This window comes from Centroberyx gerrardi, chromosome 19 (genome assembly GCF_048128805.1).
Source record: "Centroberyx gerrardi isolate f3 chromosome 19, fCenGer3.hap1.cur.20231027, whole genome shotgun sequence".
Taxonomy (NCBI): Eukaryota; Metazoa; Chordata; class Actinopteri; order Beryciformes; family Berycidae; genus Centroberyx; species Centroberyx gerrardi.
Genome location: NC_136015.1, coordinates 4,822,267 through 4,839,372, shown reverse-complemented (window position 1 = coordinate 4,839,372; position 17,106 = coordinate 4,822,267). Strand labels below are relative to the sequence as shown.

Here is a 17,106-nt window from a genome sequence, read left to right as displayed (position 1 = left end):
CCCTCCCCTCCCCTCTCTCTGCATCTTTTCCCTCTTTTTTTTTTTTTTCATTGTGAACAGCTTACTGCAGTATCCTTAAAGTCCCTGCATTTGTCCTGAGTTGTCCTCTCTTACCCAGCATGCACCGCAGTGATCTGGAGCTCTGTCGGCTCAGGATGGGTGCACACTTTTGATGTCGGGAGAGCGGAGGGGGGGAGGGCAGGCAGACGCTATGATGCTGCATTTATATACTCCTTTCAACGGTTTCCCTCCGCTCCCACTGCTGCTTTCGGTTTGAAAAGGGAATTTTTTTTTTTCCTTCCCTTTTTCTTTTTTTTTTTTCATTCTGGCACTGAAATAGTGTCCATGTGGTTGCAAAAAAAAAGAGGGAAAAAAAAAAACTTGGTGTTGCTGCAAACAGAGTCTGGGAGCCGGCACATCGTCCTGATTTGACCCATACTCGCTCATACTAGGCAAAAAGCAGCGGCTGCCGAGCTGAAAGGGGGAGGGCGGAGGAAGAAGGGGGAGATGGGATATGGGGGTGGGGGTGGGGGGGGTGGGGGGCTGGGACCAAAGGGATTCATGCATTTTAGACGATTTGCCACTGTTTATTTTATCTAACATCCCGATGTTGCACGTTACTTTCCACGCGAGCGCTTCTCCCAAACTGCTCTTTTTTTTCCGGTGGATCGTTTCACAAGACTAACGTACGTCTCCCACCGCAACCCGATCCACACACACACACACAAACACACAAACACAGTTTTGCCTGCTGCGCTGTAGTTTTCAGTGCTCGTATTTGTCCTCTGTGGCAGCGTATCGTGCTGCCGTGTTGCATCGATACAGTATGTCCGCGGTTTCGCTGCTGTTCATCCTCTGCAGCGCGGACCCAAACCAGATCTAAGGACATGGCCGGCAGAAATGAAACTCAAATAAATGATGTGGACCTAGTGGGGAGAGCGATTTCGCTTGAACAATAGACATCTTCATGAGGAGTGCTGGACCAAAAAAAAAACCCACATGAATTACCTAGGAAATTCCCCCCAAAAGCAATGCTCTGATGGAAGGTTTACTAGCCAAAACCCAGTAGCGTTTAGTGATGGTTTCATATTTGTGGGATGTGTTGGGATGTGCCTTATATTGCTTTTTGGGGGTCTCATATGTGTATGGACTGTTGCATGTCCATATACAGTACAGAACTGTTTGTACCAAATGCACAATATGCTGTTTAGTAGTTACTTCAGAAGGGGCATCAGGTAATCTATGTATTGCTATACCTTAACTTGAAAAACGAATGTAGTTCTGCAGACTAGTTGTTTGGTCTGGTTGGCCTGTGCCACCACATAAATGAGTAGCCTACTGTTGTCATAACTGATCAGATGATGAAAATTATTTAAAGAACATAATGTTTATAAAATAATAGTTCAAATTTATGTACTCATTCATCAGGAAAAGGGGGAAGAGAGGAAAAAGTGTTGGGGAAAAGAGCGGCAAATAAAGTTTACGCCCACTGAAAGATGATTGGTTCCCTTTTACTGTTTGGATAGTTTCCAAAGCATCGTCATTGGGCGTTTGTATGTTAGGAACCAGTGTTACGGTGGCTTTTAATTGACATAAACAATAAAGTAGCATTTTCACAATAGAGCGCAGTAAGCTATCTGATTAGAGTAGAGATCCAGCAGAAGCTTATAGTGAAGAGGTAATGTATCACCATGCTAAATACTGGAGTAGTAATAATGATTTACAGCATCTGGACAAGTAATGGTTGAGTTATTGGTATTGATCAACAACCCTATAAACCCACAAAGGGCATTTTCTGCTATGGGGCAGGAAAAATCGTACTTATTGCATTTTTAAATGCTGTGTTTTGTAGTATTAAATCCACATGTGGTTTTCCGTGAGCAGGTTATGCTTGCATACTCCATGCTTGCATAAACCTGCTACCATTGTGGAAGCCTTGTAGGAGCGTCCAGATGGAGTGCTAATGTCTCCGAGTTAATAACAAGGTAATTGGAGGCGGTAAGTAAATAGTACAAATCACACTGGAGCTTGAAGTGGGGACTTGCGAGTCCGGATCACAGGCAGAAGCTCACATGCTTGGCATTCGTCGAATGTCCCACGGGCCAGCAGACACACCCCTGGAGGAAAAAACCCTCTTGAGGAGGAGCTCTGCCCTACCCAGCCACACTGCCTCTCCTGAACCATTTCCAATTCAGCCCGTCGCCGCTCATCTGGACTTCATCTCTGTGTTTTCACCAGGCAGCCAAGCGCACTGTGACAGCCTAGGGATAACACTGAATACTTGAAATTTTGAAGAACCCTTTGGTATGGAAATGGTCAGATATAAAGATCAGCTACTGGCAGCTTCGGTCCAAACATATTGGTATTGGCCTCAGAAACCCATATCGGTCGAACTTCTCTACCCCTCCTCCCCTTGTGAACTATTAATTTTATCTCACTATTTCCTCAGTAAAAGCCATTGATACTTTTAGCACACTGCACTGGAAAAGATGAAGATGACTAACACCAAGGTGAATGCTGGAAATGTGCGTCACTTTTTCAAATATAACTCAATCACCATGGAAACTGAATAACAGAGTGTATCAGCGGGCATTTTTTCACAGCTTTCACACATACACACACGTAGACACACACGCACACTTTCCCTTCATCTCTCTCTCACTGTCTCGTTCTTCACTAATCAGATATACATATTCATAACTGGAGAACACCATCAGAATCCATAATGGCTTGTTGGTAGAAAATATTTTTTAAAAACAGCTGACAAGAAAGTGAGAGATGAGATGGAACTTTAATGATCCCTGTGGGGAATAGTATACAGCAAAGAAAAATAAGAATATAAATAAGAATAAAGCAAATGGAGGGTATTAAAGACAATGCAACTAGCAATTTCAACTTGTTACAAACTATTAAAGTTTTTGGGAGACTGGACTGTTGGTCAACTTCCCTGTTAAGTGATGAGAACATAAACACCAAAATCATCCATGTGTCCCTGGTAGATTGTTGGCTCCAGTGCTCCATGCTAACACTTTAGCATATGCTATGTTGAGTGATAGTAGGCCACTAGTATTATCGAAATTAGGAAGACTGACCTTTTAGTAATAAAATGTTGTTACTGGTTTTTATTATATGGCCTGTAGATTAAAAATGATTTAAAAATGAAATATTATTAACTCAGTACAGCTGATGTAGCCAGGTTTATTTCTGGAACTATTTCAGGAGAACGACCACATATTCATCCACTGTGCAGTGATTTTTATCTGTACACAGTCAAGGAGGTTATGTTTTCGGTGCCGTTTGTCTGTTTGTTTGTCTGTTAGCAGGATTACAGAAAAACTACTGGCCCGATTTTCATGAAACTTCGTGGAAGGGTGTAGCATGGGCCAAGGAAGAACCCATTAAATTTTGGAGCGGATCCGGATCCGACTCACGAACAAGCAATAATAGCACAAACCTTGGCGGAGGTCTGCGCTCTCCAAGTGCCCTTCTAGTTTTGTGCCATATTTTGCATAATTTTTTACCAATCTCCCACACAAAGCTGCCAGACTTAACCACATATTGTTTAAAGATACATACCATTTAGCTTTAGAGCCACAAGTTCTGCTGCAAATAAATGCTAGTTGCCTACTATCACTCAACATAGTGTATGCTAAAGTGTTAGCATATAGCAACAGAGCCGACAATCTACTGGGGACACGTGGATGATTTTGGTGTTTATGTTCTCATCACTTAAGTCAGTTGACCAATGGGACAATCTCTCAAAACTTGGTGGATTACTTGAACTAGAAATGTATGAGTGAAACTATGAAAAAAATATGAATTACATCATTATGAGGGTGAGCAAAATAACTACAGCTGAACATACTCAGACAAAGAATAAAAAATGAATGAAGATTATGTTCGATGTGAAAATGTATTTAAAAACATGAAATATCCACTTTGAAGAACTGCAGAAATATGAAGATATTGGCAATGCATACAAATGAGTACGACTATGAGGAAAACAAATATGTGAATTGACATTACATACAAATAGTGTGGATGATGGACTTGATGATATTGTATTCTTATGGCATGACATTGTTATCATCACAATTATTCCCTTTCAGATGGAAGTGCAGTGTTAGATTAGATTTCCTCAAATTAGTAACAAAATTATGTGTGTGTGTGTGTGTGTGTGTACGTGCGTGCATGCATGCTTGTTTGTGTGTGGACAAGTGTGTAAAAGAGTGAGACCGAGACAGACAGAGCATGAAGGGAGGAAAACCATTCCCATTAGAGTGCCCATTAAGTCTGATTACAAGTGATTACCGTCTGTCGGAGAGAAATGACCAGCCCAGTCCTGCCACTGAATTAATGGCATAAACAAATGCTTTCCTCTCCCTCTCTCATGACAATCAAACCGCCTCCTGTTTTCTATTTTTTATGTCCTCTCCTTTGAGATCTCGTCATGAACTTGACACAATGATGACTTTGGCGAGCCGCCGAGTTTTAATCAAATCCGAACGTGCGTTTTCCCTTTTCTCTGCGCTCGTCATTTCATCGCCGCTGTTTTATTTATCGCCGTTTTTCTTCGCAAAATGTCATGCGACGCACAAAAGAAATATTGACTCATGAGAGAGCTGTGGGTCAAAGAGGGAGAGGGAATTTATAGTGGGATTTCTCCTCCCTTTCTGCAATCTGGGGAAGTATGGTCGTAACCACATGTGGCAAACACCAGAGGTTAAGTGCGTCGTAAAGCTGCTGTGGGAGCCTCTTTGTTGAGGGTAATGTTGCATCTGGGTCATCTTGCCCGGATGTTGTGTTGTTTCTACATCCTGCCACAGAGACTGGAGCACAAAGGGTGTCAAAACCATCCTGAGGAGGTGTCAGCGTTTCACTGTGACGTATTCATTTCCTTTAAGTGTGTTCTGACTTCGTGGATTTCAAAGAGGAAATGAAGGTATAGGCCGATACCTGGATTGTAGGTGTTTTTGAATGTCTTAGCCCTCACCCATTAAAGGCTTTTAAACGTCCAAACCCGCACAAGTGCCTTGATTTGCACTTTTTTTTAATACCACAACAGCATATTTACTTTATGTCCTTCCTGATGACTTACTGGCTTTGCAAATATTAGGAGCTAGACTGTGATTTTCATCTTGCTTGTGTGTTGTAGGTGTTTCTCTGGGGGAGCTCTGCAGCTCCTTAGCGCTGCCTGGAGTTGGACTTCACCACTTCCTCTGGTAAGACCTTCATGTTGCTCAACTCCACACAACCAGAGTCCAGCAGCCCGCTGCATTCCAAAGGCAAGTGGGCCAATACGCAGCAATTCACCAGACCTCCCTGCTGTGGCTGCAGAGAACACACACACACACACACACACACACAGGTGATGACATATCAGTGTCTCCAGCAGTTGCAGGTCGTGGTAAATGTAATGAAGCCCAGACGTTGGTAATAGTCCAGGATAAATCACTATCTGCCTGGCTGGTGTTGTGTCTTTATTCTGCTCAATGTCTTGAAGTCTGGAAGGTGAAGACCTGTGCATGTGTGTGTTGGGTTGTTTTAAGATGGATACCAATGTTAATGTTAGGGTGGTCACATACACAGCAAGATTTATTGATCAATTTAAGTACAAAAGCTGCCCAGGGGCAGCTGATTTTGCAACATCAAGAAGGATGGGCACCTAAATCTTCTGGAGTTGTGCGTGAAGGCTTAATGGGGCATAAATCCCCCAGATTTTGTAGTGTTGGGTCCACATTTTGCGGGCAAATGTTACCACAGCCTTGACCTTTCCTTTAAACTTTAAATAATCATCATCCAGATGTTGACCATCTTTCTACCTGCCACACTCAGATGAGGTTCCATTACAAATTGCAGCAACAGCGAGTTGGCAACATATCTCTGTTGTTCTTAGGAGAGAAGTGGGGTTCTTAGCCCAAATAGACAGACCGTGACTGACTGTGGTCAATTCGTGCCTTGGCTTCACTAAAGGCTAACTTTTAATGCCAACAGAATATGTAGACAAAAGTCAACATAGCCTATTCACTTAAAGGAATACACTTTCTGGGAGATTGTTCTGTTATTATGAGAACATAAACACCAAAATCATCCATGTGTCCCTGGTAGATCATTGGCTCTGGTGCTCCATGCTAACACTTTAGCATACGCTATGTTGAGTGATAGGTGACTAGTATTATTTCTAAAGTGAGAAAATGAGAACTTGTAGCAGCTCTAAAGCTGAATGGTAAGCAATCTCAAATGATACATGACTAAGTCAGTTTTGTCATTGGCACTCTGTGGCAGTTTTGTATAGTACATTTGGAGTGCGACTTGTTTTGTTTCCATAGAAATGGTGGGTGATGGGAGAATAAAATAAAATTAATTGTGCAGTGGATGAATATGTGGTTGCTCACCTGAAATAGCTCCAAAAATAAACCTGGCTATCAGCTATGTTGAGTTAAAGATATTTGTTTTTTTTAATGTATGAATCTACAGGCCATATAATAAAAACCACAAACAATTTTTTATTACTAAAAGGTCAGTCTTCTTAATTTGGATAATGCTAGTGGCTTATTATCATTCAATATAGTATATGCTAAAGTGTTAGTGCTAAATTTCAGGTGTATTTGGTGTATTACAGTTTTATCCTGACTATTTATGCTGTTATGCTATTTGCAAGAGCTTATAGCCACCTATACCCCTACTTGTAGCCTGTTAAAGCTTTTGGCTATGTAATTGTAATTATCATTAGTGGTATACTAATGTGATATACACATTTTGACTTCGACTGCACATTTTAAATGATTTTCCAAACCCATAGTCATTCACGTTAATCAACAAATATATTAGAAAATGTCAAAGGACCTGAAAAACAGTGGGTATTTTGTTCTCCAAACTCCAATCAAAGCGTTATCTAACCATTTGACTGACACTGTGGGTATATTAGAGCACAATGCCTGCCATAATCTGAAAGCACAAAATGAGAGTAAGCCCCATAGGCTCTGCTGTTTAGTTATGGCTTTGAAAATCTTGCTGTAGTCAGCGCCAAGCTCTCACCTCTCCAAGTAATAGCTGATACAACAAAGTCACACTATAATTTAATGTAACTTAATTAAAAAGAAACCAAAAGTATGATTGAAAAATGTTTTGACCATTAAATAAAGGCAGCTGTTATACCTCTCCCATTGAGGAGGAATGTGTAACCCTATAAATTCAGCTATGACAAAACCAGCATGATAAGATATATTGCAAGGAGGAAATATATGACACTTCTTAAAAATGAAGACTATCAGACTATCTGCCTGGATTGCTAGGAGATGTCCAAATGAAATGGAAAGGGCTTCTAGCTGCACACATAAGGGGGTAAATATGTTACAGCACAAAGTTTTTAGGAGATTGTCCCATTGGTCATCTTGACTGTTAAGTGATTAAAACATAGACACCAAAATCATCCATCTGGAGCTCCATGCTAACACTTAAGCATACAGTATGTTAAGTAATAGGCTTCATGCTAACACTTTAGCATACATTATGTTGAGAGATAGTAGGCTCCATGCTAACACTTTAGCATAGCCTACACTATGTTGAGTGATACTGCTAACACTTTAGCATACACTATGTTGAGTGATAGTATGCTCCATGCTAACACTTTAGCATACACTATGTTGAGAGATAGTAGACTCCATGCTAACATTTTAGCAGTAGGCTCCATGCTAACACTTTAGCATAGCCTACACTATGTTGAGTGATAGTAGGCTCCATGCTAACACTTTAGCATACACTATGTTGAGAGATAGTAAACTCCATGTTAACATTTTAGCAGTAGGCCCCATGCTAACACTTTAGCATAGCCTACACTATGTTGAGTGATACTGCTAACACTTTAGCATACACTATGTTGAGTGAGGCTCCATGCTAACACTTAAGCATACACTATGTTGAGTGATAGTATGCTCCATGCTAACACTTTAGCATACACACCGGAGCCAGCGACCTACCAGGGACCTATGGATGGTTTTAGTGTCTATGTTGTAGCAAAGTTGACCAACAGGACGATCTCCCAAAAACATGTTGTAGTCCTTTAAAAAAATCAACATGTCATCTGTGTAACACATAAATACGTGTTTCTTATGATATATCATAGGACCGGTAATGGTGTGTATTAGTATTACTGCAATAAGATAATTTCTACACCAGCCTGATGTAGATGCTATTTCTCTAGAGTTCAAATCTTTATTATGGTCATGAGCAGAGGTTGACATCAATATAGAATTTCCATTTAACTATCAGATGTATTGTACTGATATAATGTGAGATACTATACAGGAGTATCAGTTTTCATCAAGTACTGTGATATCATTGGCCAGTACAGTCTGTACAGTACAGTACAGTACAGTCAGTACTGTAGCGTTTGTTGACAAGGTGCACAATAATGGCTCACACCCCACATGCAAATGTTGCACACTTCCTTCAATATAAGAGAAGTAGATTTCTCAAACCCACTTCCTAGCCTATTAAAAGTACATACAGAGGCCAGCAGAAAGGGGCACAGTCGGTTTTGCTTTAATAAGCCAGTGTTTGTATCACACTTTTTTTCCATACATTTTGCTTTTCTAATCCATACTATTGATATCCTATTGTGCCTGTTGCACCCACCACCAGTCATTAGAGAAGTGCATGGATTATTGGTTAGCATACTAATGACTCTTATTGCATTATTTGAACCTGCTTAGCTCTCAGTCTCCAATGCGATATCTCAGATGATGTGCTTGATTTTGCACAGTGGAACAGTAACACTGAAGCATTTCCAAAATACACAGGACAGCCCCCGTGTGTAAGTGAGCTTTTTGGATATGGCAGTGTGTTTTTTCCCGGGGGCTAGAGAACTTAATGTAATATGATAAGTGCACTAGAGACTCCCAAACAAAGTCATTCGGTTGATTCTTATATCAGCTTGAATTCTTTAATGAAAACACCATCTGCTGTCCTTTATGTGATCCGAGTTGCCATGATGATGTGCCCATATCAAATTGCATGGTGTGATTCAGCTTCGTAAATTAAGTATTAGAGAGCTGCAGGCATAATGTTCCGCAGATGAAGCTTGGCTCTTATCAAAATGCCAGCTCAAATCAGATGCATATCGGTCAAGGCTATGACTATTGTTTACTGCCGGTTCGCACTTTTGATTCATGATGCATGCAGACATTGCGCACAATGAGATTATGACTAAAGAATTCTAGGAGGACTGACATTCAGACTTGAAGATCAGGCCCTAATGCCCTTTAGCGTTGTTTTCCTAACAGTGTACAGTAGTGCTTTTTATAGCTGTAGGTTTGTGTTATGTGGTGTTGTGCTCTGCGCCATGTGGTCTAAAGCAGGACTTTACATGTTAGTATTGTTAGTATTGAAATCTAGAACTGTCTGCACTGTATGTGGGGAGATGGCAGTGCTGAGAGTGAAACCTATGAGTCATTCTTATACATTTTCTAATTGGGATCATTTTTAGATGCTGAAAAATCTGCTTCTGGTTTCAAACTTCACTGAGGGTGTTGATACATAGCATATGTGTTTTTCATCAACTTTCTTTTATACTGGAAGAATGTGGACTTCTTTTATGTCTTCCGCTTCCTCTCCATTTTAATTGCTCATTGTATTGTTGTGCTTCTCCTCTCAAAGATTCATTACCCCAATTCTTACTGGCAAAAGTTTTTACATGGTAACAGAGATTGCCAGACACTTGAAAGAAAATACAAGAGGCTTAATTGAATAGAGTAGTTTCCTTAGCCAAGAGTGTATTAAAGGTGTTTGCTCTGATGTCTCATTATAGACATAGAGTTGAGTTTTATAATTTGTTGCGGTAAAGAACGTCCACTTAAGTTTAATGCAAAGATGGCATGGTGTCTTGGGTCAGGCCTGGTCTAATGTGGACAAACTACTATATCTTGGTGCTTGTGAGGCACAACTGACTCTCTTTATGCCTGTAGATGCTAAGATTTGTTTCACTAATACTTTAAAAACCTTTTTGGAACCTAGAAACGAGGGAAAGTACAGTATGTACCCTGTTAACGTGCCATTTCCTGTTTTCTGCTTAGCCCAATTTCACTGAGTGTACCAACAGGGGGAAAAACTATACTTTATTTCAAACGTTTTTTTTATTGTACTTGTGCAGCTACTGTCCGCCTGTGGTTATTGCGTCCTGCTTGCACCCATATAAACTTAGTGGTCCTCTTGGCTCTGCTGTCATTTAGAGAAGTGATGGTGAAATGATTCTTAACCCTGACTGCCTGTCCTTTACATACTGTAAGCTCGCTATTTTAACGGCTCGGTCTGCTTAGAGGTCAGCCAGGCCCAGTGTTTTAAATGAGACTATTCTCATGTGGGAAAAATCAACAACAAAAAAATGAGGATTCAGTGTTTACCTCATAATTGTATTCTTGTCAGGGTGTAAAAGCCTCTGAAACAGCACTTAAACCATCATGGGAGGTGGGTTAGCAACTCCTTAATAATAACTTTAATATCTTTATTTGCATAGCACTTTTCTAAAAACAATGTTTACAAAGTGCTTTACATACAATAAAACGCAGAGACACTGATGTAAAGTACCTCAAATAAAAATAAGAATTAGATTTAAAAAAGTATGGAAAATGAACAAGAAATGATAATAATGATTGCATTAATTGGACACCCTGAGCACACCCATCACCCACCAATGATCACTCCTCCAGAAGTACCTCCGTAGCGGACATTCACAAGTACACCACAACACGCTCTAGCCAATCTGCACACACAGGTTTCACTGGAGGTTTTACATACAGACACCGCTGACGCTGTTGAGGAAAATAAGGAGGAACCTCCACCATATCGGTTGGCCTTCCTAAGAAAAAGGCCAATCTGTCAGACAGTTCAAAGTAAGTTCAAGCCTGTACAGTATGTATCCGGTAGGGATTTGTGCAATGTGTACTTCTAGGTAGCAAGCAATCTGATTGGTTAAAGAAGTGTTGCAGGTCCATAACATCAATGTCCTGTATATCTGTATATATATTTCCATATATCTGTGATATAAGCTGCCATAGTTGTTTAGCATGCACAGCTGCATAATGCTTTTCCTGTGGTGTCAATAGTAAGCGAGGTAATCAGTTTCATTAGAGCGTGCTGGTGAGTTCACATTTCTTAATCGGACAGTCATGTTCGTTTAGCGCTACAGTAATGCACAGTACATAGTGTTCTTCTGTCTCTCGTCGTGCAGGATGTGGTATTTGTTGTGGTCGAGAAATTATGCATCCCGGTGTAGAGGAGGAAGTACCCGCCCACAGCCTTCAGAATGCTGCGCGGCCTCCAACAAACCCGTAACACACTGAAAAACCATGAGTGAATCTGATTTTGAGTGTTTACAGTTGCGAGGCATGAAGGATGTGAAAGGAACAGGGAGGTTGGATGTGGTTGAGAATATAACTTTTGGTCTATAAATCAAAAAGGGTTAGAGTTAGTGTTAAGACTTCACCAACTTTTTGGGAGTTTAGCCCATTGGTCACCTAGAGGATTGATCCCAAAATCATACAGTATGATAAGTAATCATAGGTGACTAGCTTTATTCTAAAAGTGAGAAAATGAGATCTTGCAGCAGCTCTAGGGCTGGATGGTTAGTTAATTTTAATGACACCTCTCTAAACCAGACAGGCTTGTTTGGGGATTGATAAATAAATTAGAATGAACTTTCCTCTTCCCGCGAGACTTCGAGCCTAGCTTGTTTTGTTTACACAGGAAGTGAACTAAGTTAGCCAGACAGCTAAAGTTTTTTGTGCTGTTGATTCGTAATGAACTTCACTAATGACGAAGATTGAGATTTTGTTTTCAGAGGTTATGATTCTAAAAGCCATAGAATAACAAACCAATACCAATTTTGGATTACTAAAAGGTTTATCTTCATATTTTGGATCATGCTAGACGCCTAGGATTACTTGACATACTGTATGCTAAAGCGTTAGCATGCACACCAAACTCCTTCTCTACCAATCACCTAAACCTAAACCCAAGCTTAACAAATCCTTCCTTTTCCTCATCCAGCCTTAATTTGATCCTAATGAGAGTTAACTGCTAAGCTAACAAAATTCTTTGTCTTTGGTGTATAAATCAGTAAGGGTCACCATTGTACTGGCCTCTAACATTTGAATGTCTCAGCTATACACAGTCTTTGGTCTTTGCCTGTTCTCAAACTTTGTCCCTGCTGGCCACTGTACACTCACTCTGACCATGAGCCAATCAAATCAAAGCAAAACAATGGCTCTGTATCAAACAGGCTCCTGATTGGCTGCCTGCTCTGCACAAACCAGTAGCATCTCAACTTGTTTCTCTGCTGTCTGGATTGGTAACTAGCCTGATGTTAGTTGAAACTTCATTCCCATAGGTGTGAGGCCGCCAAATAGCACTGAAAATTAGTAGGGTGGAAAATGTACAGTAATTATTTTGGCCGGAAAAAAATGGCAGGTACTTTTTTTTTAGTTTACCAGCCCTTGGCTTGTGAGCCAAAAAGTTAATTTCGGACACTGCCTGTAGATGTAGCTGTTTAAAGTACCTAACTGGGTTGATAATAATAGCAACAGTACTACTAATGTGATCCAGCTGCGAGTATAAACAGAGGCAGCAGTGTGTGGTTGTGGTGCTGGTGGTAGGGAGGCCAGGCATGAAGGCTGCAACATGTTAGCACATGCACATATATGCAGACGCACACACACACACACACACACACACACCGCAACATACACACCGTAACACATAGCTTGCACAATAACAGAGTAAGTGCCAGGCTGCAGTTTACCTTGTTCAATATCATGGCTCACTGCTTTCTCATCAAAGAAATATGTGCATTCTTTGTCGACTTCATTTGGCCCTCTGGCTTTTCCAGGAAGGTCTTCGGATGGAAATCAATATGTGCATAATATACAAGCTGAGAAAATGTGAGACACACATAAGTCCACGCCTGGAGCTGCACTGCCCTGTTCTCAGAGTCGGGGAGAAAACCCTGGAGGTTTTCTGTGTGTTTGATAAATTCCACTCCAGTCTGGTTGAATAGAGAATAAATGAGGTTTTGGCTGTATGATAACCTTGGCTCACCTTGCTCTGCGTTAAACCCGACTAAATGTTGGATACTGCCGCCACCTTGCCTGGCATTACACCAAGCCCTGATGCAAGGGCTAAATCTGTATCAAGTGTATTTATTTAAAAACATATTGTAGCCTACATTTATATGATCTTATCCGGAACTATTGACATTGTACTGCTGTCATAGGGATTATAAAGAGATTAAGGTATAAAAGACTAGGTTGCGGTCTTTGCTTGTGCTGTCACCTCACTGTCTATTAATGCCAGACATAACTGCACAGTCATAGTCAAAACACATTTACATAGGGCGCTGACACTTAACAAATAATCTTTCCAAGTTTTCACTGACCAGACAAGATCCTCAAATCAGTTGTTTTTGAAGTAGAAGTTGGCACCAAGCTCTTTTATCGGAGCCTAAAGAAATAATCAGCGGGCAGGTCAGAGTGCAAAGACTGGGAAGACAGCACAGTGTCGGGATTCATATAGTCGTGTTATCTAGCTGTCCAGCCAAGGCCACACAAAGAGTTCAGCCTAGTTTCTCAGTTCCAAAGTATAAAAAAAGTGAGACAGAGCAAACAAGGAAGAAGAAAAGCCCAGAGCCTGATGAAAAGGGAAAGGGTGGACTCGAGCAGCTCCACTCTCTGCCTCTCTAGCTAATTTACGCCTGCGGTAGAAGTCCATTATTGTCACTATTGTTTATTTGGGACACTAATGTGCAGAAATGGCAATTAGAGATCCACCAAAGCACTCAGTCGTGTGACTTTTTTTTTTTTTTTCTTCCAAAACAAAGTGCCATCTGTGGACAAGACCTCCTGTCTGATGGAATTGGGTGACCTGAAATGCCTCCCTCTAAGCACCTATGGGAGTGGCTTCTGCCCGGTGTGGTGCCAAATTTTGTTTCCCCTCAAAAATGCCTTTCCACTGGTGGTGTTGTCTTCACCCTCGGTTTCACACCAGGGAAGTAAAGAACAAAATTGTTTGAGTGGTTGTGGATAATTTCGCCGGCATTTCAAACGGTAAAACGTTTTAAAAGCATTTGACGGGATTACAAAGAATGAAAGCAGTCTACCGAAAGTAACCTGCCTAGTTGTCTCAATGAATCACACTTGTTTGCAATCTTAGGGGTGCGTTCACACCAAGCACGTTTGCAGCGATGGCGCGTTTCCTCCTTTAGTTCAGTGGCCAAGTGAGAACAATGCCATTTGAACTTTGGTGCCACCAAATAACGACACTGAGACGCCTGAAAATGCGAGTCTCAGTCCTTTAACAAGAGAACTGCGGTGCGGTTCATTAGGAGTGAGGACGTAATCTGAACCAACTACAGGAAACAATCCCCAAAACGCAAGGGTTTATGGGTAGAAGGAGATGGACGTTCAACAGAATGACAGGTTACCAAAACTCTGGTTCACTTGTTATTGGACAATGTGAACCTGAACCAACCAAATACAAAAATTCAACAAAGTCAACTTTTTGGTTCAGACCAAAGAAAACAAACAGGAGGTGTGATAGCATCCTTATTACCTTAAACCACAAGCGTCCAGTGGCTATACATTAGGCCGGCGTTACACAGTGAAACTATTCACACAACTTGGTTGTGTTGGTGAGTTGCGAGTTGGATGAGGTTCATGCAACTTTACTGTTGCACAGGTTGAAAGTCATGTTTTCCATTATTATTGACATAGATTTGTGGTGACATCAAGTTTAAAAATAAGTGATTCAGCATGTTAAATCTTTTCGCTGTGGCGTAATATTAACATAACGTAAGCTAAAGTCCACAGTTAGTGGTTAGCTTAACCACTAACACACTAACCACAATGGCAGCTAATGTTCACTGCAAGTTAATTTTCTGTACGGGAAATACTTAAACTACCTGGAATATGACAATATTTTAATGTAAAGTGAATCCACAAACCTTCAAAATACTGGATGACTAATGTATTTTTCTTGGTTGTATGTCACAAGCTGTATGCCGTCCATTGTTTTTCATAGTTACTCTATCAACTGGCTGTAGTAGTACCGGCCCAACTGAAAGTCACGTGACATGTCATCAGCGTTTTGATTGGCTGTTGCACGAACCTAGTTGCAATAAGTTCAGTTTCAACTTTTCAGTTAATTGCAGGGGGGGTATACACAGTGCAGCTCCGATGAAACTCAGTTGCGTACAAAAGAGTTGCTTAAAAAAAAAAAAAAACGTGTAACGCCGGCCTTCGTCTATTCGCCATTTATTAAATACATTTCATGGCAAAACAACATACACCAAGGACAAAACAAGGACACACCACCAGGGGAAACATTTTTTTGGGAGAGGATACAAATTAAAAAAAAATCTGTTTCTCAGGTCTGCTATCTAGTGAAGGTTGGACTCCTGTTCAGGCTTACAGGCTCAATCCCTGCCTTTGATAAAGAAACCCTGATAGCAGGTTACTGATAAAGATGTTCCCATGAAGAGTTCTAGTTTGCTCAGTATCTGCTGTGTCTTGTTATCTCGGCGTTCACTGTGGCCCGCAATCACTGAGCTTTTCTGTCTATGGATTTACTTTACTGCCTGCTGTTTTTCGCTATTTCGCTGGCTTTTTCCTTACTGTACGGCGCCGCGCTTTGGACGTTGACTCGTTCTTTCTCAACCAGAGCGTCTTCAAGCGTTTCTTTTTTTTGTCCCTGTCCTCATTAGAGCCTTGGAAACCTGTTGTATGGATGAACCGGGATTTGGGCCTTCCCCCAGCTGTTGTCTGGATATTAAATGCTCTCTAGGGGGGGAAAACGCAGCAAAACCAAAGCCGAGTTTCCCGTCATGCTTTTCAAGCCAGCTGTTCTCCGGTGGAAGGGAATTATGAAGGCTGTAATACTTTGCATTACCTTTTTTTTTTATTGACCTTGCTGACAATGATTATTTTTTTAAACAACATGTAGGCTGATTAACGAAACGGAAATCCTAGTGAATGGTTGGAAGTCGGTTGATTAATTAGAGAGTTTTCTCATTATTATGGGGTTTCTGCAGCTCCTGAAACTGTTCAAGTGTCTTAAATTATCTCTACTCAAGGCCTTAAATGGGCTTAAATGCTTTTAAATGGATGTTGAAGGTGTTAAAAATGTTCCGGTGAGAAATCAGCCCAGTCACACAGACTTTTAGAATCTGAGTCTGACAGTTTTCATGTTTTTTTCACTTGTGAACTTGGTCTTATGTCACTGTAACTGGCATTAAAAAGGTCTTAAAGAGTCTTCAATGCATCTTGCTTGATTTCTCAGCTCGCCGAGGCCGTTTACAGTGCCAGACTCCACACTACACTGCCAATGTGACTCTCCAGAGAGGCAAAAGATGCTGCTGTGTCATATGTAGTAAGAGTGAGTCAGGCGGAGGCAGTGGATGTCGGCTGTGTGCGCGCCACCCTGTGGTGGAAACGGCTCAATGCGTTTCTGCTGTCGTGGCCTCAGATGCCCTGCTGCCGGTTTTTTTTCTTTCACTTTTTTTCCCTCCTGGATTGTCTCTCTGGAGCGTCGGCTGAGGCGGTGACGGCGCCGGAATAGGATGCACACGAGGCAACGCTTCCTGAATGAATGATGACACGGTTCCCACCGGTCAGGGAATCTCTGGAATATCGTGGAATTTGCAGAGGCGTATTCCAGACATGAAGGAAGGGAATTTGATGAATTCTCTGGGGGAAGTCGGGGGAATATCGAGGGATTTTACACATTACAAGACTATAGCAGAATGTATTTTGCAGCTTGTCTCACACATTCGTTGCATCAGCTGGTTGTTTTTCAGCTGTTTTTCTACACAGCAACCCCAACTGTAGTGGAAAGCAGAGTGTTTGCCCCTTTATATCTTTTCTGAGCTGAAAAACAACCCAGAAAAGAATAGAATAGTCAGTCAAATATGTAATAAAACAGTCTATAAAATTTTATGGCATGGAAGTGCGCCGACTTAGTCATGGAAAGTCACGGAAAAGGCAAGGAATTTAATATCAAGGTCACTGTGGGAACTTGTCATATTTACTGCCAGTGTGTTCGGGTTCGGTTTGTCAACCA

General features: G+C 41.2%; 1 protein-coding gene across 3 annotated transcripts in view; it reads left to right on the top strand.

Annotated features, from left to right (window-relative positions):
• thrb (thyroid hormone receptor beta) overlaps positions 1–17,106 on the top strand; it is an 84,740-nt gene that overhangs the window by 41,564 nt on the left and 26,070 nt on the right. For 2 of the 3 annotated variants that reach the window (XM_071907538.2, XM_071907540.2), the window contains exon 2: positions 5,156–5,222. Coding sequence is in view for 1 of the 3 variants with exons in the window: in XM_078290345.1 (XP_078146471.1) it covers positions 5,234–5,289 (56 nt within the window). In the remaining 2 variants the exon portion in view is untranslated. Of the gene's footprint in view, positions 1–5,155; positions 5,290–17,106 lie in introns of all 3 variants that reach the window. The other variant, XM_078290345.1, reaches the window with a different exon arrangement.